The 27,794-nt window shown below is 42.9% G+C and overlaps 2 protein-coding genes across 2 annotated transcripts; both read right to left on the bottom strand.

Annotated features, from left to right (window-relative positions):
• Positions 1-8,706: 8,706 nt before the first annotated feature.
• Positions 8,707-19,446, bottom strand: LOC100492137 (extracellular calcium-sensing receptor). The gene is made up of 6 exons (XM_012960273.1): positions 19,403-19,446; positions 17,684-17,972; positions 14,886-15,716; positions 14,170-14,397; positions 10,985-11,108; positions 8,707-9,605 (listed from the first exon to the last, which is right to left on the bottom strand). Exons 1-6 carry the CDS (start codon positions 19,444-19,446, stop codon positions 8,707-8,709), a joined length of 2,415 nt encoding a protein of 804 aa, XP_012815727.1.
• Positions 19,447-21,902: 2,456 nt separating this feature from the next.
• On the bottom strand, positions 21,903-27,590 carry LOC100491973 (vomeronasal type-2 receptor 26). Its single transcript, XM_031898267.1, has 3 exons — positions 27,378-27,590; positions 24,678-24,801; positions 21,903-22,831 (listed from the first exon to the last, which is right to left on the bottom strand). Exons 1-3 carry the CDS (start codon positions 27,588-27,590, stop codon positions 21,903-21,905), a joined length of 1,266 nt encoding a protein of 421 aa, XP_031754127.1.
• Positions 27,591-27,794: the final 204 nt, after the last annotated feature.

Raw genomic sequence — 27,794 nt, 5'->3', positions numbered from 1 at the left:
CAGGAGAGGACTGGTTGAGGAGTGGCTGACCTGTTGGAAAACATTACATTTGGTTTTCCTAAATACATAGTAACTATAAATATATACATTTCTAGAACGTAAAGGGTGAAATGGTATTGGGGTCTGAACTGTTTGGGCCAAAAAAAGAAGTCCAAGAGTTTTTAAAAGGCAATAATATTTTATCCTATTTTGCCTCACCTGAGGGTATCTATACAGCCCCAAAATATGAGCCAACATAATCGATGGTGTAGAAACATAGGATCCGATGACAGCAATTAGAGGGGTACTTGGGAGACAGAGATAATTGGGCATAACCTTATTGTACCCCGTCAAGATTTGTAAAGTGCCTTCTAAATCTTTCCTCAACACATTACATGAGTCAAACACTTGAAATCCAAGGGTGATATTTGGGAGAATGTCAGGGTTTCTGTTGATCTCATCTACTGCAAATACCAGGGCCTGGAACTGCTGAAAGTTCTCCAAGTGAAATCTTTGAGGGAAATCAAAAGTTATAATTAAATCAAATAACAGCCACAAATTACAGAAAAAAGTGCATTTGCCTATCTGATCTGATTTACTGTATCTAAGTGAGGGTTTCTGGGCTATCTATATAGGGGCTAGTGAGGACAATTGATTAAATAGTCAGTCTGGCTCAAGATACTGCTAAGTAGTGATGAGCGAATCTGTCCTGCTTCGCTTCACCATAAAATTCGCAAAACGGCAAGAAAATGTGCAAAACGGTGAAAATTTAATGAAAAGCATATGTCGCGCAATTTTTTTTTGTCACCCACATCCTTTTTTGTCAACCGCGCTTTTTGACATGACCGAGCCCAATTGTGACGTGACCGCGCCCTCTTTTGACGCGGCCGTGCCCTTTTTTGTGTCGTCCCATTTTTTCATGGTGAATGTTCATGAAAGTTTCGCTAAACAATTTGCCAATGGCGAAATGCGGAAATTCACTGCGGATCCATGCCTGGCGAAAAAATTCGCTCATCACTACTGATAAAAACTAAGGGGCAAATTTACAAAAACTAGAATTTTTTGACCTTGAAACTCTTTTCTTGCATTTATTAAATAATGTTGGAGGGGTCAAATGAAAACATTGAGTTTATTGTCCAAAAATCATGATTTTTTCGAGACAAAAAATTCAAGACATTCATGAAATTTAAATGCCCATTAATTTCAATGAATCCTCTTTATTGTTCCCAAACAGGAAGCGCTCCAGCTGCTATTTTAGGAGCATTGGCGCTGATTCTTGAAAAACAATCACATAATGTTGTGATGGGATTAACTTCCCCTTGAAACTGGTTGAAATAAAAAACAATGGTGGGATTAACTTCCCCTTGAAACTGAGTGAAATAGAAACTAATGATGGGATTAACTTCCCCTTGAAACTGAGTGAAATAGAAACTAATGATGGGATTAACTTCCCCTTGAAACTGAGTGAAATAGAAACTAATGATGGGATTAACTTCCCCTTGAAACTGAGTGAAATAGAAAGCAATGATGGGATTAACTTCCACTTTAAACTGAGTGGAATAAAAACTAATGATGGGATTAACTTCCCCTTGAAACTGAGTGAAATAGAAGACAATGATGGGATTAACTTCCCCTTGAAACTGGGTGAAATAGAAAACAATGATGGGATTAACTTCCACTTGAAACTGAGTGAAATAGAAAACAATGATGGGATTAACTTCCACTTGAAACTGAGTGAAATAGAAAACAATGATGGGATTAATTTCCACTTTAAACTGAGTGAAATAGAAACTAATGATGGGAATAACTTCCACTTGAAACTGAGTGAAATAGAAAACAATGATGGGATTAACTTCCACTTAAAACTGAGTGAAATAGAAAATAATGATGGGATTAACTTCCACTTGAAACTGGGTGAAATAGAAAACAATGAAGGGATTAACTTCCCCTTGAAACCGTGTGAAATAGAAAACAATGACTGGATTAATTTCCACTTGAAACTGAGTGAAATAGAAAACAATGATGGAATTATTTTCCCCTTGAAAATGTGTCAAGGGCAGGCTGTCACTGGGGCTCATTTATCAACACTAGGCAAATTTGCCCCTTGGCAGTAACCCATAGCAACCAATCAGCAGTTGGCTTTTTTTTGCCAGCTGCATGTAGAACACTGAATGCAACAATTTCATTGGTTGCAACTGGGCAAATTTGCCCAGTGTTGATAAATGACCCCCACTGACTATTCTAAGCCATAGGGCTCAGTGGTCCTCGGCAGCTTTTTGTCTGTCTAAAAAAAGTCACATCATTTTTTCTAAATTTCAAAGGTTTGTGTTTTTGGTTTTTTTTTAAAAATTCAAATTTTTTAGAGAAAAATGAAACAATTGTATACTGCCAAAAAAAAAAAAAAAACTAAACGTAAAATAAAAGTTGAACTTTTCTCTGAAAACTTTAGTAAATGGGCCCCTAGATGTCATCTATAGAGGTTTAGTCACTTGGGTCTACATACATGTCACATTTCACCCCCCAATTTTTTCTTAAAAGCCTTCAAGAAAGTGAAGGGTCCCTCTTACTGTGTGCAGTTGATCTGAGGAGGTCTCTGTCTGAAGGACACTGGGTAATATACTTTATCAATATGAAGAGGTAACACAGCTCCCAGCATGATATCTCCCAGTTGGATAATCCCGTCCATTTCTGAGACAAGGAGCCTACAAGCTTCCTCGTTGGAGCACACAGCCAGAATTGGAAACAGGACGAAATGGCAAAGTGCAGTATACAAAATTCTCATAGTTGTATCTGTCAGGGAAATACCTGTGAACAAAGTTTATCCATTACAGATTACCCTAAACCCAACTCTTAGAAAAGGAAAGAAATCTATTATAATATTAACACGATTATTACACACCTGAAACGTGCGGGGTCCTGTACACAAGTGCATGGATTAATATATATTCAGTATAGTATGGTAGCGATGCTTGAACTGCCCAGCCTCACAACTAGAGCAGGGCCAACCTACCCACTCCCAACAATGCATTCCTATAGAATTAGAAATCCTGGGTAATTCAATGTACAATTGACCAACCATCAGGAAGGAGTCAAATATCAAATCTGGGACTTTTCTATTCTATTCAGTAAAGTAAAAACGCGTTGTGTCAAGCTCCCAAGTCTCTTCCTTGCCTGCAAAATATAACAAAGATATATAAATAATTAGAACTCTAAATTATCCATTATAAACAGTATTCATGTTGCAGTCCATGCCAAGTATTGCCAGTAAATAAGGCTTGTGGCACAGATCAAAAAGAAACCCAGACAGTAGAAACTCTGGCACTTTGGTGCCATATAAAGTATTATTCACATGATAAATTGGTATAGATCTCATCTATTGTGTTTTATATCGATACTGTATGGTTTTTGCTTTTTTTTGTAACTTGAATTTTTATTAAAAAGATATTTCAATGGTTTGGCAGCTTATCGGCCTGTGTAGGGACAGGAACGAGGGGCATGCCCGACCGATATCTGTGCTGAAATTGGCCAAATATAGGGCAGGTTAAAAGGTTTAGTCGCATTGGGGACTGTATCGGGTCGTTGATGTGGTCCCCGAACCGACTGCGCCCATTGCTCCCATTATAATTCGATTGTTTGGCCCCAGGGCCAAACGATCGAATTAGCCTACATTTTCCCGATATCGCCTACCCGTAGGTGGGGATATTGGGAAAAGATCCGCTCGCTGTATGGGCACCTTAAGGCTATTAATTCCCAGGGGGACCAAATTTGGAGAAAATTTGGGGTCTTGTTTTGCAGACGGGCAATACTTGATTCAAATAGCTTATTACTTTCCACCCTGTATTTGATTTCAACCAAGGTAGGTGGGGTGGAAGTTTTCCACTTTTCTGCCATGGAGAGATGGGTGGCTTTGAGAATATGATTGATCAAAGTTTGGGTGGACCTATGGGTCCGTGGAATTGGTTGGCCTAAGAGGAAGGTACTTAGATCAACTGGTATTGAGGTATGGAATATATTGTTTAGTAGATCTGACACCTCAGACCAGTGATCCCCAACCAGTGGCTCGGGGGCAACATGTTGCTCCCCAACCCCTTGGATGTTGCTCTCAGTGCCCCCAAACCAGGGAGTTATTTTTGAATTCCTGACTTGGGGGCAAGTTTTGGTTGAATAAAAACAAGATTTCCTACCAAATAAAGCCCCCTGTAAGCTGATAGGGTGCATAGAGGCCCCTAACAGCCAATCACAGCCCTTATTTGGCACCTCCATGAAATTTTATGATGCTTGTGTTGCTCTCCAAGTCTGTTTACATTTGACTGTGGCTCACGAGTAAGAAAGGTTGGGGATCCCTGCCTCAGACCATAGTGGGGTTATGATTGGACAAGTCCAGAAGATATGAGACAAGGTACCAATTTCTCTGCAGTTTCTCCAACAAAGAAGAGGATGATTTGGAAATAATTTATGCAGCTTAGCGGGAGTATGGTACCAGAACATGAGTATTTTGTAGATATGCTCCTTTTGTCTCGAGCAAGTTACCATCCGCTTTGTGTTTTCCCAGATTGTAATCCAGGCCTGGTCTGAGAGAGGTTGGGGTAAAACTGAATCCCACTTAATCATGTCTTGGTTTGTGGGAGGTGGCTCATACTCTATGGTTTTACCCTTAAGAAAAAAATCTTATTTTCACTCTTTCCACCAAAAGTGATGCTTTTGGCACTGAAATAATCAGATAATTAAATAACAGAGAATATAGTTATTATAATAAACATTTGATATCTTCTCTAACATGTATCGGCACAAAAATCAAAAACATTAAACCAAGGAGGAACGTTGATCAGCATTCTCATTTTTGCGGTTAAAAAACACAAAAAAGACACATTTTCTCTAAACTAAAAGATTTATTAAAACCATGAATGGAGAAAAACACAAGAACCACAATTATTTTTGTATTTTTCAATGAATGGAGCATCCAAATAATCTGAGAACCTCCAATACCACGAAGCAAAAGAAGATCTTCCAGTTGGAAACAGGACAGCCGCCCGTTGAATTTACATGGACCTCGGCAGATTTTACTTTCAGATTTGTTGCAGTTTTGACACGTAATAAATTGCAAAAAAATCATTTGTTTTCCATGAAAAAAAAAATGAAAACAAAATACGACTTAAGGTATGGAGATCCAAATTATGGAAAGTGTAATGTACAACCTACTTACTCAGGGTCTGTGCAGCTCTCCTGGCTCAGGGAAGGTATCAATGAGCACCAAATTTGCCTTTAGGTTCAAGCATTTCTGTATTTATATGGAATGAATCTGCTCAAAGGTTACCAACAGGGATTCTCTGCAGAATATTCCCATGTCCCCGTGTTCCTGGGACCTATTTTTAATTCAAGGGCAAATTACTTTATACTCATCATTGGGCCAAAGGGATTCTCCTGCTGCGTCGCCTGTTCAGCTTTAATCGGTATTTGGCACTGCACAGAAACCCATAATAATGTAACCCTTTATGTGCCACGGATGGGATGGAGTTTTGTGATGGTCTAGCTAATATGTTTGTTGTGTTCCTGAGTCAGAACTAGTCTGCAGAGATATAACAGGGTTAATTTAAGGAAGGAAAGCCTGAGGAACGTTGATCAATATTCTCATTTTTGTGGTTAAAAACCAGGTACCCAGGTGAGGAGGTACTCACATGGGCAGGTACCCAGGTGAGCAGGTATTGAGGTGGGCAGGTACCCAGGTGAGCAGGTACTCGGGTGGGCAGGTACCCAGGTGAGCAGGTACTCAGGTGAGCAGATATTGAGGTGGGCAGATAGCCAGATGAGCAGGTATTTAGTTGGGCAGGTACCCAGGTGAGCAGGCACTCAGATGGGCAGGTACCCAGGTGAGCAGGCACTCAGGTGGGCAGGTACCAAGGTGAGCAGGTACTCAGGTGAGCAGATATTGAGGTGGGCAGATAGCCAGATGAGCAGGTATTTAGTTGGGCAGGTACCCAGGTGAGCAGGCACTCAGATGGGCAGGTACCCAGGTGAGCAGGCACTCAGGTGGGCAGGTACCAAGGTGAGCAGGTATTGAGGTGGGCAGGTACCCAGGTGGGCAGGTACCCAGGTGAGCAGGCACTCAGGTGGGCAGGTACCCAGGTGAGCAGGTATTGAGGTGGGCAAGGTAGTCATAGTATAATCCCTTGGAGCACAGTGCTAGATTCTGCTATACAGGGGGCACCTTTGGTGTAATTACCCCCAAGAATCTGGTGTATGATGTGATACTGTGTCGTGGATATTTGGTAAAAAAAAGTTCTATTTTGTCATGTCTTAAAATGTACTATTCTTGAGCCAGCGGCTCCCACGTTCCTTTGTGAAAGTGCAAGTTTGAGAATTCAGCCTGGAGACCCTTTCTCCAGTACTTCTACGGGGGTCCAGCTATGAGGCTACATGTAGCTATTCCCTTGAGAAGATCTGGAAAAAGTACTATAGCTATGGGATCCATTATCCGATATCCAGAAAGCTCTGAATTACAGAAAGCCTGTCTCCCATAGATTCCATTGTAATCAAATAACTCAGATTTTTAAAATTGACTTAACTTTTATTCCATCCCAACTAAGATATAATTAATTCTTACTGGATGTAAAACAATCCTATTGGGTTTGATTAATGTTTTATTGATTTCTTAGTAGACTTAAGGTATGGAGATCCAAATTATGGAAAGATCCCTTATCTGGAATACCCTTGGTCCTGAGCATTCTGGATAATGGGTCCCATACCTGTAACTAGCAAACATTTATAAACAAGTATAAAGGTAAAGTAAATATAATGGTATAGTTGTCGATTAACGTTTTACCTTATGCAGGATCCATGTACTGTAACTTCATAACTGAGATCACATGAAACTTAATTTCATTTAATTTCTTTGTGTTATGTTTTTGCATATTACATTACATAGTAACATAGTTAAGTTAGGTTGAACTAAGTCCAAAGTGTACATATACACACATATATAATGCTCTTCCTAGTGATTAATGCCTATAATCCCTCGGCAGGGCATTCCCCAACCTCACTGCCCTCACCGTGAGGAACCCCCTACCCAACATCCTCCGGCAGGGCATTCCCCAACACCCTCACTGCCCTCACCGTGAGGAACCCCCTACCCAACATCCTCCGGCACGGCATTCCCCAACCCCCTCACTGCCCTCACCATGAGGAACCCCCTACCCAACATCCCCCGGCAGGGCATTCCCCAACCCCCTCACTGCCCTCACCGTGAGGAACCCCCTACCCAACATCCTCCGGCAGGGCATTCCACAACCCCCTCACTGCCTTAACCGTGAGGAACCCCCTACCCAACATCCCCCGGCAGGGCATTCCCCAACCCCCTCACTGCCCTCACCGTGAGGAACCCCCTACCCAACATCCCCCGGCAGGGCATTCCCCAACCTCCTCACTGCCTTAACTGTGAGGAACCCCCTACCCAACATCCCCCGGCAGGGCATTCCCCAACCCCCTCACTGCCCTCACCGTGAGGAACCCCCTACCCAACATCCCCCGGCAGGGCATTCCCCAACCTCACTGCCCTCACCGTGAGGAACCCCCTACCCAACATCCCCCGGCAGGGCATTCCCCAACCCCCTCACTGCCCTCACCGTGAGGAACCCCCTACCCAACATCCCCCGGCAGGGCATTCCCCAACCCCCTCACTGCCCTCACCGTGAGGAACCCCCTACCCAACATCCCCCGGCAGGGCATTCCCCAACCCCCTCACTGCCCTCACCGTGAGGAACCCCCTACCCAACATCCCCTGGCAGGGCATTCCCCAACCCCCTCACTGCCCTCACCGTGAGGAACCCCCTACCCAACATCCTCCGGCAGGGCATTCCCCAACCTCCTCAGTGCCCTCACTGTGAGGAACCCCCTACCCAACATCCCCCAGCAGGGCATTCCCCAACCTCACTGCCCTCACCGTGAGGAACCCCCTACCCAACATCCTCCGGCAGGGCATTCCCCAACCCCCTCACTGCCCTCACCATGAGGAACCCCCTACCCAACACCCCCGGCAGGGCATTCCCCAACCTCCTCACTGCCCTCACCGTGAGGAACCTCCTACCCAACATCCCCCGGGAGGGCATTCCCCAACTTCCTCACTGCCCTCACCATGAGGACCCCCCTACCCAACATCCCCCGGCAGGGCATTCCCCAACCCCCTCACTGCCCTCACCGTGAGGAACCCCCTACCCAACATCCCCCGGCAGGGCATTCCCCAACCTCACTGCCCTCACTGTGAGGAACCCCCTACCCAACATAACCCGGCAGGGCATTCCCCAACCCCACTGCCCTCACCGTGAGGAACCCCCTACCCAACATCCCCCGGCAGGTCATTCTCCAACCTCACAGCCCTCACCGTGAGGAACCCCCTACCCAACATCCCCGGCAGGGCATTCCCCAACCTCACTGCCCTCACTGTGAGGAACCTATGCTGTTTAAAACCAAAGTTCTGTTCCTATAGTTTAAAGGTTGGCCTCTGGTGTGTTGATCTTCTCTTTGTGTGTGTGATCTGAGCTACCAACCGCTAGAGCTGTAGCAGAAAGCTACTTAAAATGGCAGCTGCTGTCTTAAACAAACAGAGGGGGGAGCTTCTACGGCTCTTTACTCAGGTATGGTAAAGCTTTCTGCAGAATAAATTTAGTGTTCTAGGTGGCACTAATGTGGTGAATCTATCGGCATATTCAACATAAATTATTAACCTTCATTTTGCTACGGTCTTTTTATGAGCTGTATCTTGGAGTTCATGTTGGGTCTGAAGAGTAAGATGTAGCATTTAGGGATAAACATGCACCCAATTAAGGCCCAACTAGAAGACAGGATAGCAAAGATCTCCATTGCCTCTGTATATTTCCCATGTGCACTGAGATAGGCTGGAATAAAGGACACCCATACACTGAGGAAGGCCAGCATGCTAAAGGTGATGAATTTGGCCTCATTAAAGTTCCCAGGGAGCCTTCTGGCAAAAAATGCAACAATAAAACTGATGGTGGCCAGAAGACCAAGATACCCTAGTACACTCCAGAAAGCTGTAGGAGAACCATTGTTACATTCAACAATGATGAGGTCTGGTCTAAGTTGAATGTTGTATTCTGTAAAAGGATGTGCTCTGAGCAGCCATACCAAGCATAAGAGAAACTGTACAAAGAAACAAATGGAAATGAACATGTAGGACACTGAGCGACTGGTCCATTTTCTCAGTTTGCTGCCAGGTTTTGTGGCCATAAAGGCAAGAACCACCAAAATAGTTTTGGCCAAAATGCAAGAGATGCAGAGGGTAAACACCAAACCAAATGCAGCTTGGCGGAGAAGGCATTTTTCATGTTGAGGGTAACCAATAAAAGCCAAAGAGCAGAGGAAGCAGAGGGACAGACAGACCAGAAGAAGACAACTTAAAGAATAGTTATTGGCTTTCATGATTGGAGTTTCTTTATAAGTAATGAAAAGTCTTAAGATTAAAACTGGAACCAAGGTGGACACAATGCCTGTAGTTGTCAAGGCTGCCCCCAAAGGATCATCATAGGAGAGGTACTCTATGTTCTTTTCGATGCATTTAGATTTCCTCAGGTTCGGCCATTCATCCCATGAACATTTCATACAGTCAACAGAGTCTACAAGAGAACATAATGAGAAGTAATGGATATACTGTTTGTACCCTCTTCTCTACACTTCCAGTAAATACTTTAAGTACAATACTTGCTCAGTCAACTGCAGCATATAATGGTTTCATTTGAAGGAAGTTTACTTACAAGGACATGTAAGTACTGATGAGTGAATCTGTCCCATTTTGCTTCGCCGAAAAATTTGCGAATCTTTCAAAAGATTCGCGAAACGGTGAAAAATTTGCAACACAACGAAAATGTTGTGCATAAAAAAAATTTGTCTCCCACGACTATTCTTTTGTCGGGCGACTATTTTTTTTATGCCGCGACTATTTATTTTGACGCCGCGACTATTCTTTTGACACCCGCGACTATTTAGTTTGACGCACGACTATTCTTTTGATGCGCGACTATTCTTTTGACACCCGCGACTATTTAGTTTGACGCACGACTATTCTTTTGACACCCGCGACTAGTTTGACGTGCGACTATTCTTTTGATGCCTGCGACTGTTTATTTTGATGCGCGACTATTCTTTTGACACCCGTGACTATTTAGTTTGACGCGGGACTATTCTTTTGACGCCCGCGACTATTTAGTTTGACGCGCGACTATTCTTTTGATGCCTGCGACTGTTTATTTTGACGCGCGACTATTATTTTGACACCCGCGACTATTTAGTTTGACGCGCGACTATTCTTTTGACACCCGCGACTAGTTTGACGCGCGACTATTCTTTTGATGCCTGCGACTGTTTATTTTGACACGCGACTATTATTTTGAAACCCGCAACTATTTAGTTTGACGCGCGACTATTCTTTTGACGCCCGCGACTATTTAGTTTGACGCGCGACTATTCTTTTGATGCCTGCGACTGTTTATTTTGACGCGCGACTATTATTTTGACACCCGCGACTATTTAGTTTGACGCACGACTATTCTTTTAACGCCCGCGACTGTTTATTTTGACGCACAACTATTCTTTTGACGCCCGCGACTGTTTATTTTGACGCACAACTATTCTTTTGACGCCCGCGACTGTTTATTTTGACGCACAACTATTCTTTTGATGCCCGCGACTGTTTATTTTGACGCACAACTATTCTTTTGACGCCCGCGACTGTTTATTTTGACGCACAACTATTCTTTTGACGCCCGCGACTGTTTATTTTGACGCACAACTATTCTTTTGACGCCTGCGACTGTTTATTTTGACGCACAACTATTCTTTTGACACCCGCGACTATTTATTTTGACGCGCAAATTTTTTCAGCCGTTTCGCAAAACAATCTGCCAATGACTAAACGTGGAAATTCGCCACGAATCCATGCCTGGTGAAACATTTCGCCCATCACTACATGTAAGCAAAAGATGAACCCACCACTTGCCTGTAGTATTGGAGATCTCTCCGTGGGGACACGGGATACACTGGAAGCAGCAGGCTGGTTTCCCACTTAGGGGCGCCTTCCTGAAACCTGGGGGGCAGCTCTGGCTACAGACTGAGACAGGGATCTGGGGTGAAATTGAATAGGTTATCATTCCAACGTTGCTACCAGCTCGTCATGCATTCTTGTTATGAGGCTGAGTTTTAATGGAAAATTAGTAATAACAGAGGGCACTGAAACAACACCAATGTGTATGGCCTGTACATAAGCTCACCCACTAACATGGAACACTTTCATCATATCGGAAATTGCATTAACTTAGAAGTGCAGTTACCCATAGCAACCCGATCTTTTCTTTTCTAGTGTTAGCTATATATAACAGCACTAATTGGTGTTTTCTGTTCAGTTCGGTAATGTATATGACCATATAGATATAGTTTAATTCGAATTTATACCTTGTTGAGTTTATATGGCCAGAAAAAAATGAATTTAATAAATCAGACCCGTAATGTTTCAGCTGGAGGTCAATATTAAGGTCCCAGATGGACATGGCATGGCAGCCATTTATAGCATGGGTAAATAGTAGTGATGAGTGAATCTGTCCTGTTTCGCTTACCCAAAAAATTCTTTTGATGCTCGCGACTATTTATTTTCACTTGCAACTATTCTTTAGACACCCGCGACTATTCTTTTGACCCGGGCTACAATTTTTGGATGCACGACAAATTTTTCACGAAATCTTTCCACGAAACGCGAAAATTTGCAACGAATCCATGCCTGCCGAAATCACTAGTAATTAGGGTTTGATTAGCCTTCCTGGCCAGCAGTACTGGGCTGATATGTCTTATAGTAGCAAGGGACCATGGTCATTGGTTGACCTTGGGTTTCAATGTATAAGCTTGGGAAATTTGGATATAAAAACCCTTGACTTATTAGGCCTCATTTACAATGCACCTCACAGTTTGTAATGGGTGAAAAAGGCTGCAATCAGCCGATTTTCCACACTGCCTGGTACATTGTATAAGTAGCTGCACACCTGCTACTCCTTTTCGGGGTGCAGAGACTTGTGGCATATCTATTGGATTACGCACTAACTGCGTTAGTGTCAGATTCCAGTGTCACTGTGGTCACCGGAGGGAGATGTGCCTAACATAATTCCAGTCATTTCAGGCTTCAGCGTGCAACTACCGTCCCGTCTCTCTCCTGCCCCCCAGCCTCTAAACTCCTGGAATGTCTTGTCTTTTCTCGTGTAACTAACTTCCTCTGCACCCATAATCTGCTGGACCCTATGCAGTCTGGTTTTCTGCGCACTCCACTGAGACGGCCTTATGTAGAGCGGCAAATGATCTCCAGACTGCCAAGGCCAAAGGACGCTACTCAGTTCTCATTCTCCTAGACCTTTCCTCTGCTTTTGATACTGTCGACCATTCTATTCTTATGCAAATTCTCTATTCTCTGGGTATCCGGGATCAAGCTGCATCCTGGTTCTCTTCCTATCTCTCTAACCGCTCCTTCCCTGTCGCTCTCGCTAACAAATCCTCTACCCCGGTTCCGCTTAGTGTGGGGGTGCCTCAGGGCTCTGTGCTTGGTCCCCTGCTGTTCTCCCTGTACACTCTCTCTTTGGGAGACCTTATTTCTTCTTTTGGTCTTAAATACCACCTATATGCAGATGACACCCAGATATAGTTAGACACCCCTGCACTAACTGCTGATGTCCAAACCCAGATTGGTAACTGCCTCCTGGCTATCTCCTCCTGGATGAACCGACGCCAGCTCAAACTTAACCTAGCTAAAACAGAGCTCATGGTCTTCCTGCCCAAACCTGGCCCTCCTCCTCCTTTCACCATTACTATTGATGGCATGACCATCAACCCTGTAAATTCTGCACGCTGCCTTGGGGTTATCTTTGACCAGTCTCTCTCCTTCTCTAACCATATTAATAACACTGCCAAAACCTGCCGCTTTTTCCTCCGCAATATTGCCAAGTTACGCCCCTTTCTTTCACAAGCAACAGCTAAAACACTAATCCATGCCCTTATCCTTTCCCGCTTAGATTACTGCAATCTCCTACTAACCGGCCTCCCAGACTCCCACCTCTCTCCCCTGCAATCAATCCTAAACTCTGCTGCCAGGATCCTCCTGCTCTCTCCTAAGAGGGATCCTGCTCAGCCTCAATTAATCTCACTAGCATGGCTGCCTGTCAAGCAAAGGAGCTTACAAAATCCTTCTGCTGACATTCAAAACCCTTCACTCCTCTGCTCCTCACTACATTTCTTCACTGGTCTCCCTGCTCCTCACTACATTTCTTCACTGGTCTCCCTACATGTTCCTGGTCGTCTCCTCCGCTCCTCTCAGAGCCTCCGTCTCTTTACCCCATCCACACCCACTGCGCTCTCTCGTCTTAACCATTCTATCTCGCTGCTCCTTACCTCTGGAACTCTATCCCTGAATCCCTCCGTAGGGAACACTCACCCACTCTCTTTACGAAAAAACTCAGCTGTTACCTTCTGGGGCACTAAGACATTATTTTGCCCAGTCCTGTGCTTAAGGGCAAATGCCCATACCTGATGCACTCTTACCTTCCAGTTTGTGTCTGTATGTTACCCAACCACTCAGATTGTAAGCTCTACGGGGCAGGGACCTCCTTCCTACTGTGTCTCATACCACATGGCACTTATATATATATATATATATATATGTATTTATTGTATTTATTTATTATATCACTTGTCCTCCCTGTGTGTAATTGTGTATTCTGTAAGACTGTACAGCGCTGCGTACCCTTGTGGCGCTTTATAAATAAAGTTATACATACATACATACATACATACAAGTGATACATGAATACATTTTCATGAAATGGGCGCAAAAATTTGCCACCAAAAAAATTTCACCAAGTGAGGAAAAAGTCACGGTTGCATCAAAAAAGTTGCTGTTGTGTCAAATACATCGCAGTTGTGTCGAAAAGGTTGCGGTCACATGGTAGTGGCAGATTCCCTCATCACTATACATGAGCCCTATTCTTTAGGGCTTCCTAAGAGTTTTAGAAGGGGTTGGCACATTTTTCTCATACCATTTATTCAATTTACAAAGAGCCATGTTGCTTAATTACGTTATACAATTATAGTTGTTGCTAAGAAACCGACTTTGGCTGAATTTTGTACTCAGAAACCACTGCATCCATTTACCTGTTGGTCTTCTGTGCCCCACGAGATGGCGCTTGTGTTGATAGTGAGGACTTGACCAAAAAATGCTGTAGAGTCATAACTGCCGACCTTAACTTGCTTTGTGGTGCCATCTGGGCTCAGCTTCCGATTCACAACATCATAGATTGCAGGGATATCTCCATTTTTGTCAAAAAAAAGCTCCCTACCGCTGTTCAACATGATCCTCACCTTCTTTATGTACTTTAAAAGCTAAAAGGTTAGGGGTGGACAAAACTATGTCAATTTAACAAATATATATTCCTGTTGAATTTGTACATTTTTAAGATGTTCATTTAGAGTTGAATAGTTGAAGAGCTATAGGGAGCTATAGGGAATAATGTACCCCCTATTGGAAAATATAAGGATATTATAAGTAATCGAGGAGCTTCATGACCATATAAATGCACAAGCTGAGGGCCAAGTGCTTTTATACAGGTCATGGAACTCTGAGGTGACTTTTGCTAACTTTATATTGTATAATGGGGGATGGTACTTTAAGTTTCAGCAAGTGCTTTCAGGCCTTGGCTTTTTATTGAATTATTTTATTCTGATAGGTTGCGGTGGGATTGTGGGCATTGGGTCACCATGTAGACTTGAATGGGGTTAAGGTGGTGGCATCTCAAGGAAAAATTCCTTTGGGACTGATATCACCTTGTTAATTCAATTCTCTAAAAGACTGTCAAAGTCAAAACTTTTACCTGCCATGGCTGAAAATGCAAAATATCCAAACACGTTTTGTCTGGGATCATATCGTATCCGTTGTTGCAGTTTTTCAGGTCTTCCAAAGCTTTGGCCACTATATGTGTTGCAGTATATATATTGTACGTTCTCCTTAAACTTGAGACATCATTGTAGTTATTATTGATACTTTCTAGGCTTTCTTCTCCTGTGCACTCTTTTGTAGGCACTTCCTTTGGGCCTGTAGAGTTTGTTTTATCTAGGAACTGGCAGGAGAATGTGTCCTCCCAAAGTAGCTTCAGCCAGGGTTTTGCTATCCCTCTGAAAGGATGGGCTTTGTTAAGGAACTCTCTAAACCCTGGAATTGTCCCACTGCTAAAGGCCAAACCAATAGTGCCAGAGACAATCTTTGAATATTTGCCATCAGAAAATAAACTGGAAGCGGACCATCCATGGCAACCAACCAACATTTTATTGTAGATGTTCTGTCTCAACATTTCTTCCAGAATAGGAGCCAAATCAGCAGGAAGGGAGAAGATAATTATGGTAGTGGCTGTCGATTCCTTAATGACCTTAACTATGTGTTTAGCATTACGGTCTGGCTGACTCATGATGATGGTTTCACTGAAGGCCACACATGCTCCAGCTTTGATAATTTCCTGTTTGACCAACTGAATTCCTATCTGACCATAATCGTTGTCTAAAGCCAATAGACCCACCCAGGTCCAACCAAAGAGCAGCACCAGCTTTCCTATTCCTTTCGACTGAAAAGCATCACTTGGAACAGTCCTGAAAAAAGAGGGGAAAGTTTTCCTGTTGCTCAGGAGAGAAGTGGTTGAGGAGTGGCTGACCTGTTAGAGAAACATTACAATTATTATTTTTTTAATTAAAAAGTAGCTGTATAATGATACTGGCATTAGATACAATCGGTCCCATTTTGCGTCACCACAAAATCCACGAAACTACCAGAAAATTAGCGAAACGGGGAAAATTTTATGAACCACGGGTGTCGCACGACTCTTTTTTTTTACGTGCCTATGACTTTTTTGACACGCCCATGTCCATAATGACGCAACTGCTCCCAGTTTGCCACGACCATGCCTATTTTGATGTGACCATGACTATTTTGTGCGACCACAACTTTTTTGACGTGCAACAAATTCTTTCGCAGCAAATTTTTGCTAATTTTTGAAAAACAATTTAGCCGATGGCGAAACGCGGAAATCCGTTGCGAATCCATGTCTGTCGAAAAAATGCGCTCATCACTAGAGCTGATTCATTAATTCTATTAACTGAGGGCATGGAACAAACTGCCTGCTAAATACAGGTACTAGTTAGTATGGATTACTGGTCATAGAATGAGTCATAGTAACTAGTGATGAGTGAAATCTTTTTCCAGTTATGGATTTGTGGTGAAATGCCCCATTTTGCCATCGGTGAATATTTTCGTGAAACCATCGCAAAATGCCCCAATGTATTCTGTGCTGAAAATGTAGTTTTAATACACTCAACTCCCATTGATTTTCCCTACATCTTGCAAAGTTGTTTCATAACTATATAACTCTAAGAACCCTGTTACTATATAAGGAGGTAGGGTTGCCACCCAGTCAGTATTTGACCGGCCAGTGCTGGTATTACAAATTTACCCACAATATACCTGCTGGTAAATTTGTAAGGCTGGGAACCCTATCTATAAATCCCCCCCTTCCATGACTCTCTCCATGGTCAATTAGTCCCTTTTAAATAGCGACATCTTCCCCACCTGTTTCCCTTCCCCACACACCCATTTCCCCACCCCATACTCACCTTTCTCTGCCTAGCCTGCCCATTTCCCTGCCCCCCACACCCATTGCTCCACCCCATACTCCCCTTTCTCTGCCTAGCCTGCCCATTTTCCTGCCCCCACACCCATTTCCCCACCCCATACTCTACTTTCTCTGCCTAGCCTGCCCATTTCCCTGACCCCCACATCCATTTCCCCACCCCATAACTTTCAAAAAGTGCTGGGATTTGGCCGAATCCAAAACTAAATTCTGGATTGCATCCCTAGTCATCCCTTGTCATCCCTACTCATCCCTTGTCATCCCTAGTAATCCCTAGTCATCCCTTGTCATCCCTAGTCATCCCTTGTCATCCCTAATCATCCCTAGTCATCCCTTGTCATCCCTAGTCATCCCTTGTCATCCCTTGTCATCCCTAGTCATCCCTTGTCATCCCTTGTCATCCCTTGTCATCCCTAGTCATCCCTAATCATCCCTAGTCATCCCTTGCCATCCCTAGTCATCCCTTGTCATCCCTAGTCATCCCTAATCATCCCTAGTCATCCCTTGTCATCCCTTGTCATCCCTAGTCATCCCTAGTCATCCCTTGTCATCCCTAGTCATTCCTAGTCATCCCTTGTCATCCCTAGTCATCCCTTGTCATCCCTAGTCATCCCTTGTCATCCCTTGTCATCCCTTGTCATCCCTAGTCATCCCTAATCATTCCTAGTCATCCCTTGCCATCCCTAGTCATCCCTTGTCATCCCTAGTCATCCCTAATCATCCCTAGTCATCCCTTGTCATCCTTAGTCATCCTTAGTCATCCCTAGTCATGTATGATGGCGAATAATAGAAAGAGCCTTAAGACTAATTTGCGAGATATACATTACACAACTAAGATGTGTTGGATTGTTGTTAGTACATCCTAAACTGTTGAATTAATTGTAGTTGGTAACATGTGTAAATCCTAATTAAATGAATGCATGTACAAAGACTTTGCTCTTTATTTAGTTATATGGGTTTAAAAAAATCTTTGCATTGTTATTAATATCCCTTACCTGAGGGTATCTTAACAGCCCCAAAATATGAGCCAACATTATTGATGGTGTAGAAACATAGGGCCCAATGACTGCAGCTAGAGTACTATCTAGACACCGGTAATTGGGGATGGGCCAACTGTATCCCGTTAAAGCTTGTAATGTTCCTTCCAAGTCTTTCTGTAACACGTTACATGAATCAAACACTTGAAACCCCAGAGTAATATTGGGGAGAATACTGGGGTTCTTGTTAATCTCCTCCACAGCAAATATGAGGGCCTGGAGCTGCTGAAAGTTCTCAGAGTGGAATCTTTGGAGGAAAATATCAATCTCATTACATCATTTTGGATCAGTTACTAAACATGAAGTACATTGTAATCATCAATAGCCACAAAATACACCTACTGTACCTGATCTGATTCACTAATTCAAATCCGACAGACTAAATCAGTTAAGATTTGCTAAATGTTTGAAACATATTGGCCTCTATAGAGGTCAATAAATGTACTAGGTACTGTGGACTATTGTTCAAAGAGTCAGTCTGGCTCCAGTTACAGACAGCTTTCAGCCTGAGCACAGATCATCAAAGAAAACACATTTATATTAAAAATATAAGGTTGTCACCAAAGAAAAGAGGTAGATAAACACATATTTAGTGCCATGGAGGATAAAGAACCATAAGCTTCACATACGTTGTACAGTTGATCCGAGGAGGTCTCTCTCTGAAGGAAATGGGATAATATACTCTTTCAATATGAAGAGGTAGCAAAGCACCCACAATGATTTCCCCAGGCTGGAAAATCCCGTCCATTTCTGAGACATGGAGCCTACAAACTTGGTCTTGGAAAGCCAGGATTGGATGGCACAGGATGAAAAGCCAAAGCACTTTGTACAGAATCCTCATCATACTATCTGTCAGGGAAATACCTGTAAGCAAAACTAATAAGTTACAGACTAATAATAACCCCAACTCCAGAGGTCCCCAACCTTTCTTACTCGTGGACCACAGTCAAATGTAAAATGGTTGGAGAGCAACACAAGCACTATAAAAGTTCATGGAGGTGCCATATAAAGGCTAAGATTGGCTATTAGGCAGCCTCTATGCACCCTATCAGCTTACAGGGGCTTTATTTGGTAGGAAATCTTGCTTTTATTCAACCAAAACTACTACTATTCAAAAATAACTCCCTGGTTTGGGGGCACTGAGAGCAACATCCAAGGGGTTGGGGAGCAACATGTTGCCCCCGAGCCACTGGTTGGGGATTACTGCCCAACTCAATGAACAGTAATATAAATTCTTTTAAAATACATAATTATCAATAAACCGTTTTCCATTCACACTTGGTTTCATACGGGTCAATGCCATTGGGAAACAGGAATAGAGGGTAAGGAAAAATAAATCTAAGGCATGGTGATAGTCCTCAGTCTAGAGAGACCCTGGGTGGCAGAAGGTCTATGAGAGCAACCATTTCTCCTGTCCACGACACATCTATATTCAGTCCAGAAGTCCCTTTGATAGAACGCATGTTATATCTGAAATAGACTCATCTCTCTTTCTCTGTAGCTCTCTTTTCATGGATTCTATCTATGGTGCCAATATATATATATATATATATAGAGAGAGAGAGAGAGAGAGAGAAATTATCTGTCAAGAAGAAAGAGACTTTAGGTAGGTGTATAACATAAGAGGCCACTACACTGTGCATAATGTGTATAATGTTAAATGTACAACCTACTTACTCAAGGTCTTGCAATGTACGGGTCTCCTTTCTCAGGGAATGCATCAGTACGCAACGAGTGAAATGATTTGCCTTTAAGGTTAAGGTTCTGTTCTACAGCTGAGTATTTATATGAAATTAATGAGAGACAATTCCGTTTAAAGGTTACCAACAATGATTCTCTGCGGAATATTCCCATTTTCTCATCATTCAGGGGACTCCTTTCTAAAGGCAAATTACTCTGCACTCATTAATACACCAAAGGGATTGTCCTGCAGGCCTGGACTGGGATTCCCAATAGGCCCTGGCATTTCCAGTATACAGAGGCCCAAACAGCCTCCCCCAGCCCAATAAACAGTGAGTGTCTGTGGCACCTTACAGCAGCCCCTCTGGCATTTGGCTGAACCCACAGATTGCCAGTCGGGGCCTGTTCTCCCCCTATACTGTACATCTCATGCTCTGTTAGAACGGTATGAAACATAGTACAGGTGTCAGACCCCTTATCTGGACACCCATTATCCAGAAAGTTCAGAATTAAAGAAAGGTCATCTGCCATAGACTCCATTTTAATCAAATAATTCACATTTTTAAAAATGATTCCCTTTTCTCTGTAATAATAAAACAGTACCTGTACTTGATCCCAACTAAGATATAATTACCCCTTATTGGGGCAGAACAGCCCTATTGGGTTTATTTAATGGTTAAATTATTCCCTTTTCTCTGTAATAATAAAACAGTACCTGTACTTGATCCCAACTAAGATATAATTACCCCTTATTGGGGCAGAACAGCCCTATTGGGTTTATTTAATGGTTAAATGATTCCCTTTTCTCTGTAATAATAAAACAGTACCTGTACTTGATCCCAACTAAGATATAAGATATAAGGACCCCAGTCCTAGTTTAATTACTGTTTAAATAATGTTTTTAGCAGACTTTAGGTCTTTTTAGGAGATCCGAATTACAGAAAGACCCCTTATCTGTCCCAGGTCCCGAGCTTTCTGGATAATGGGTCCAATACCTGTATACCAATCCTTTGAATGCCAAAGGTGGGATGGAGTTTTGTAATAGTTTATAATATTACTTGATACAATTCCAGCCTGTAGAACAAAACTAGTAATGGGTGAAATAATTCTGCAGACATGGATTTGCACTAGATTTAGGTAAGAAGCACAGGCCCCATGCCTCAAAACTGGACCCTTAACCATAGCGATCCCATTGAACAACCATCCTAATGCCGCGACCCTTTAATACAGTTCCTCATGTTGTGGTGACCCCCAACCATAAAGTTATTCCTAAGACCATCGGAAATATGTGTTTTCCCAATGGTCTTAGGTGACCCCTGTGAAAGGGTTGTTCGACCCCCAAAGGGATCCCAACCCACAGGTTGAGAACCACTGCCATAGAGATCGTCCTGAAGATTGCTTCCACTCACTCCCACTAGAGAGGAACCTTGGTCCAGAACGGCACCTTCATTAGGCTATTAAAGGACATGTAAACCCCCCAAAATGTAATTAGTGAAGAGCCTTTGGTGCATTTTTTGGTTGCATGGTTTCCATGATTATAGAAGGAGATAAACCCTCTAAAAATTAAGTATATCTCAGGGCATGTGGTCTTTTTCTTACTAGACAGCCATACTGTAAGTCCACCCTTACCTTAATCGTGCAACTGGAAAAAAGCTAGGGGTTGAAAACAACCATGTTTATCAAGGAACACATGTGCTGTACATGTATGAACCTTTATGTATCTTGTACCTCCAGCTACTAGATGTATTTTCTACAGGTTATAGGTTATACTCAGGCTACATATGTGAATTTAATAACTAGGTAAAAAACCAGTGCAGCCTGAAAATCTTTTAGAGAAGATTAGTAATGGGCTTTGACTTAAAAACTCACCCCCTGACACCAGAGAGATATACTTGACATGGGCAGTGCCACTTGATGGGCCACTTGTTCCTACTTTAAAATAACAGACCTACAGCTTGATTTTGGCTGGAAAAGCTCACAGTTTGTTTATTGCATCATTCTCTATACAAGAACATCAAATGAATAAAGGTAAATATCAATAAAGTGCAAACCCAAATCCAGTGCTTTAATACAGTAAGGATTTAAACATATGTAACTTTTTTGTAACCTTAGGTAGATGCTTAAAAAGTTGTATCAACCTCGGTCAACCTGCTGTCGTTATTTGTCCTGATTTGTCCTCCTCACTCTTAGCCCTTCCATAAAAAGTCTTGTTTCACTTGGTTCCCAGACCCAACCCCGCCACACAACAAACTCTGTACCAGTGATAATTGGCTATCACCACCAAGGAGCTCCAAATGAGATACCTACTGTTTAGCTAACTTCCAATGAACCAATCACCCACTACCCTACTACAGTATCAAAAGTCAGCCAATATGGAGTCCCTGTCCTGCCTTCCAACCATCTCTTCCCCTCAACAATTTCATTTCAATCAGTCCAGTTCCCTATTTTGAACCTTGTCCTTCTCCAGTCAACAAGGAATTTTACATTCAAAGGTGTCTCAGGTTTTATATTTGGACTTTATATTTCTACTATCGTTCTTCATGAGACTTTTCTTTGAGTTCAGGAGGGGCCTGAAGAGTATGATGTAGCATTTGGAGGCAAACATGCAAACTACCAAGGCCCAACTGGAAGACAAGATGGCAAAGATCTCTGTAGCCACTGTATATTTTCCTTGTGCGCTGAAAGATGCCAGTGTATAGGACGCCCAGACACTAAGGAAGGCCAGCATGCTAAAGGTGATGTATTTGGCCTCATTGAAGGTGTCAGGAAGTCCCCTGGACAAGAAAGCAACAATAAAACTGATGGTGGCCAGGAGACCAAGATATCCAAGCATGCTCCAGAAAGCAGCAGTAGATCCATTGTTACATTGCACAATGATGAGTCCGGGTTTTGTTTGTGTGTCATATTCTGTGTAAGGAGGTGCCTTTAGCAGCCATACCGTGCATAAGAGGAATTGTAGAAGAAAACATAGAGAAATTATCATGTAAGACACTAAAGGACTTGCCCATCTTCTCAATTTGCTAACTGGTTTGGTGGCCATAAAGGCAAGAACCACCATAATAGTTTTGGCTAAAATACAAGAGACGCAGAGGGCAAACACCAGCCCAAATGCAGCTTGGCACAAAAGGCATTTCTCAGGCTGAGGGAAGCCAACGAAAGCCAAAGAGCAAAGGAAACAGAGGGGCAGGCAGAGCAGCAGAAGGCAACTTAGAGAATAATTGTTGGCTTTCACTATGGGAGTTGTTCTATGTTTGATAAACAGTCTCAAGATAAATACAGGAACCAAGGATGACAAGATGCTTATAGCTGCCAGGGTGGCTCCCAAAGGATCTTCATAGGACAGATATTCTATGCCCTTTTGGATGCATTTGGAGTTTTGGAGGTTCGGCCATTCTTCCCAAGAACACTTGAAGCAATCAATGGAGTCTGAAGAAAATATAATTACAGCAATATATGCCCTTTATTACAGTGTTTCAATAGGTCATATGCAGAATTCATTTGTATAGGTGTTTGGTGCTGCCAAAGAATGTGAATAGGAATTCATTACTAATCGGCCTTGTATTGTCACTTTCATATTGCATGTATACTGTATATCAGTGACCATATTGCTCACCAACCCCTTGGATGTTGCTCCCAGTGGCCTCAAAGCAGGTGCTTCATTTTGAATTTCTGGTAAGGAGGCAACTTTTGGTTGCATAAAAACCCAGTATAATGCCCAAAAGAGCCTTCTGTAGGCTTCCAGTTAATATAGGGCCTATTACATAGTCAATAATAGCCCTCATTTGGCACCCTAGGAACTTTTTTATGCTTGTGATCTCCAACTCTATTTACATTTGAATGTGGCATCAGGTTAAAAGCGTTGGGGACCCCTGCTTTATATCATGATAAAAGTCTAAAATATAAGCTTAAAAATGCCTTCTCTCTTTTTGCCAGAATACAGGATCTCCCCAAAAATCCTCCATATAAGTAAACAAAAGAAAATAAATCCCAATGCTTTAAAGCTGCAACAGAGCAAAAGAAATATATATTTCTGTATTGATCACACACCATATGTATCAGTAGAAAAAAGAAGGGGTTTACAGTACTAAGTACCATTATCTCCAATAAAAAGGAGAAAAAATCATAACTAGTGATGGGCGAAATGATTCACCAGACATGGATTCGTGGCGAATTTCCGTGTTTCGCCATTGGAGGATTGTTTCGCGAAACGGATGAAAAAATTTGAAAGAGTAGTCGTGTGACAAAACAATAGTGGCGCGACAAAAGAATAGCTGCAGGCGACAAAAGAATAGCCGCGGTGACAAAAGAATAGCCGTGCGACAAAAGAATAGCTGTGGGCAACAAAAGAATAGCAGCGGGTGACAATAGAATAAGCAGTGCAACAAAAGAATAGCTACGGGTGACAAAAGAATAGCCGTGCGACAAAAGAATAGTCGCGTGCGACAAAATAATAGCCGTGCGACAAAAGAATAGCCGTGCGACAATAGAATAGCCGCGGGTGACAAAAGAATAGCCGTGCAACAAAAGAATAGCTGTGCAACAAAAGAATAGTCGTGGGCGAAAATTTTTTTTGACACACAACATTTAGCCGTTTTGCGAATCTTTTGAAAGATTCACAAATTTTTCGGCTAAACGGGACAGATTCGCTTATCACTAATCATAACTAGGCAAAGTGCTGAGCCAAAGAGAAAATACCCCAGAGAAATGGTACAAATGGGTACTTACAAACCCTACATTAGGGTACAGCATATTAGAATCCACTTCCAAAATGGAAATGCAGTGGTTTTCTTCCTATTGCTGGAAGCCCAGAGTATGCGGTGTAAATTAGCAGAAGAAAAGACAGGCCGCTACTGGGGGCATTTTTGGAGGCACTGATCACTACTGCTAAAGGGCTTTGGTGGCCTCAGGTTGGTACAGAAGCCCAAAACATAAGGTGTAACAATATTTTAAAGACATAATGGTTGAAGCTGCAAGAAAGTGGTAGTCAACTGGATGTTACCTTAGGTTTACTCCATTACTTTTTTTTACCGGTGAGCCACATTCAAATGTAAAAAGAGTTTGGGAGCAACACAAGCATAAAAAAGATCCTGGGGGTGCAAAATAAGAGCAGACATTGGTTATTTGGTAGCCCCTCTGTGGATGGTAGCCTACAGGAAGCTCCGTTGGGCAGTACACCTGGTTTTTATGCAACCAAAACTTGCCCCCAAGTCAGGAAGTTTTCAGGCCACTGGGAGCAACATATTCTAGCCTACATATCCAATTGTTCACTTGCCTGTATGGTTGGAGATCTCTCCTTGGGGACACGGGATACACTTGAAGCAGCAGGCTGGTTTCCCACTTATAGGGGCCTTCCTAAATCCTGGGGGGCAGCTCTGGCTACAGACTGAGACAGGAACCTAAGGGGGATACAATACAAAGGCCCTCATTGATCTTTAAAAGAATACAACATGAACACACTGAATATATAGTGGATGAGTTTGTGAGCAAATATTGAGGATGCACCAAATCCAGTATTTGGTTCAGGATTCGCCCAAGATTCGCCTTTTTTTAGCAGAATCCTTTAGGCTGAATCCATGGCTCTGACCAATCCAAATCCTTAATCATGTGACTTTTTGTCACATAAACACGAAAGTTAGAAATGTTTCGTCACAAGAGGTTCTCTTTAATAGTGATGAGCAAATGTTTTTCGTCAGGCATGAATTTCCACATTTTGCCATTGGCGAATTGTTTCGCAAAAGTTTTGAGAAAATTCGTTGCAGAAGAAATAGCCTTGCGTCAAAAAAAAGTCAAATTGGCCACGGATGTGGAAAAAAAATGGGCGGAGTCGCATAAAAAATTGGGCGTGGTCACGTCAAAATAGAGACGGTTGCATCAAAAAAGACACAGGCAACAAAGATAAGACACAGTCGACAAAAAAGTTGCGTGACAAATGCGTTTCACAGATCTGCAGCTCCAACCCGGCCCAAGGAAAGCCTCCCATAGGGCTCAATGGCACTCTGCAGCTCCAACCCGGCCCAAGGAAAGTCTCCCATAGGGCTCAATGGCACTCTGCAGCTCCAACCCGGCCCAAGGAAAGTCTCCCATAGGGCTCAATGGCACTCTGCAGCTCCAACCCGGCCCAAGGAAAGTCTCCCATAGGGCTCAATGGCACTCTGCAGCTCCAACCCGGCCCAAGGAAAGTCTCCCATAGGGCTCAATGGCACTCTGCAGCTCCAACCTGTCCCAAGGAAAGTCTCCCATAGGGCTCAATGGCACTCTGCAGCTCCAACCCGACCCAAGGAAAGTCTCCCATAGGGCTCAATGGCACTCTGCAGCTCCAACCCGGCCCAAGGAAAGTCTCCCATAGGGCTCAATGGCACTCTGCAGCTCCAACCTGTCCCAAGGAAAGCCTCCCATAGGGCTCAATGGCACTCTGCAGCTCCAACCCGGCCCAAGGAAAGTCTCCCATAGGGCTCAATGGCACTCTGCAGCTCCAACCCGGCCCAAGGAAAGTCTCCCATAGGACTCAATGGCACTCTGCAGCTCCAACCTGTCCCAAGGAAAGTCTCCCATAGGGCTCAATGGCACTCTGCAGCTCCAACCCGACCCAAGGAAAGTCTCCCATAGGGCTCAATGGCACTCTGCAGCTCCAACCCGGCCCAAGGAAAGTCTCCCATAGGGCTCAATGGCACTCTGCAGCTCCAACCTGGCCCAAGAAAAGTCACCATACTGATGCTTGAATGAATCCGAAACTTTTGTACTCGGCGCGAAAGCTGCGAAAAAGTCGCGACAATTCGCACAAGTCGTAGCGCTACGAAAAAGTCGCTACGAAAAATCGCAAAATACCGATCATTACGAAAAAAACGCAATCGGATGCATTCGGCCCGTTCGTGGGTTAGTAAATGTGCCCCTAAGGCTAAGTAAATATATACCATATATATAAGTCCAATGGCGGTGCAACTGATCTGGCCAAATTAGCTACAAACATACAAAAGAAAAAAAATAGATCAATGAACATTCCCTGGTCCATTTTGAATGGAAAAAGTTTGTATATAGCTCACAACTGTACTAATAGGGTCTCTCCTTGGAGCACAGAACTTAGGATTCCCAAGAGATTCCAGTCCACCAGAACCAGTTTTACTAGTCAATCGGTTGGACGTTGAACAACCGATGAGAAAAACTGTGCCCTTTGTTCAATGGTCCTTAGTGATATAAAATGAATCAAGGAGATGTAATGAAGAACGTATAATGGGGGTATTTTATGTACCTGGTGGGGCATTTATAGCCATTGTTAAAGAATAATGAATAAACCTCATCTGAATGCAAAATTAATTTCTTTGAACTCTTTTCAAAATACAACAAAATCAAATACGAAAACGGAAATCGTTGATTCACTAAAAATTCAAAAAACACAAATCATGAATGAGGGCAATTAATTAGTTCAGTCATAGAGAAAAGGTGTCTTGCAGTTTTATTGCAAATGATGGTTTTCACTGAAGTCAAGATGTTTCGTTTTACACATTTTAGCTTCAAATTGCAAGTAGTGATGAGCGAATCTGTCCCATTTCGCTTTGCCATAAAACTCGCGAAACAGAAATAAAATTCGCGAAATGGCGAAAAAATTCACAAAACGCATTTGTTGTACAATTTTTTGGGTCATCTGCTTCTTTTTTTGTTGCCTTCGTCTATTTTTTATGTTGCCCTCTCTATTTTTATCCCCCACGCTTTTTTTCCCGCGACCCCACCCAATTTTGACGCAACCACACCTTTTTTGATGAGACCGCAGCCTTTTTTGTACATGACCACACCCTTTTTTGACATGACCGTGCCCAATTTGTCGCACAACGACTGCTTTATTGACTGTTTAGCATAGAAAGATATACAGTATTTTAGAGTAGAGTTTCTAAACTCAGTTTCTCATGGTTCTATGAGACTGTGGCATTTCAGCATCTTCTAGTTCATATACAATTATACATCTAAAAGGGCAACATACCTGGTCTCCAGTAGCCCACACAATGGCACTTGTGTTGACAGTAAAGACTTGACCGAAAGAAGCAGCAGTGTCATAACTGCCCACCTTGACTTGCTTTATGGTGCCCTCTGGGCTCAGCTTCCAGTTCACAATGTCATAGACTGCTGGTGGGTCCCCGTTTTGATCAAAAAATAGATCTCTACCACTGCTCAACTTGATCCTCACCTTTCTCATGAAGTATAAGAGCTGTTCAGTAGAGATGATAAGGAGGGGTCATTACCTACTTTAACTAAAGGAAGGCTAAAATGTTCTTATTCATTCAGAGGGATCTACATGTTAGATATAGTTCTATGTTCTGCTTCAATGGAGCAGAGATGCAAATTCTAGGGAATTTATGAGCTTTCACCATAACTGATGCGATGAAGAGTTGTCAAGATA

Source organism: Xenopus tropicalis, chromosome 3, assembly GCF_000004195.4.
Source record: "Xenopus tropicalis strain Nigerian chromosome 3, UCB_Xtro_10.0, whole genome shotgun sequence".
In the NCBI taxonomy this organism is placed as follows: Eukaryota; Metazoa; Chordata; class Amphibia; order Anura; family Pipidae; genus Xenopus; species Xenopus tropicalis.
Note: the sequence above shows the minus strand (reverse complement) of the source record. Positions and strands in the feature narration are given on the sequence as shown.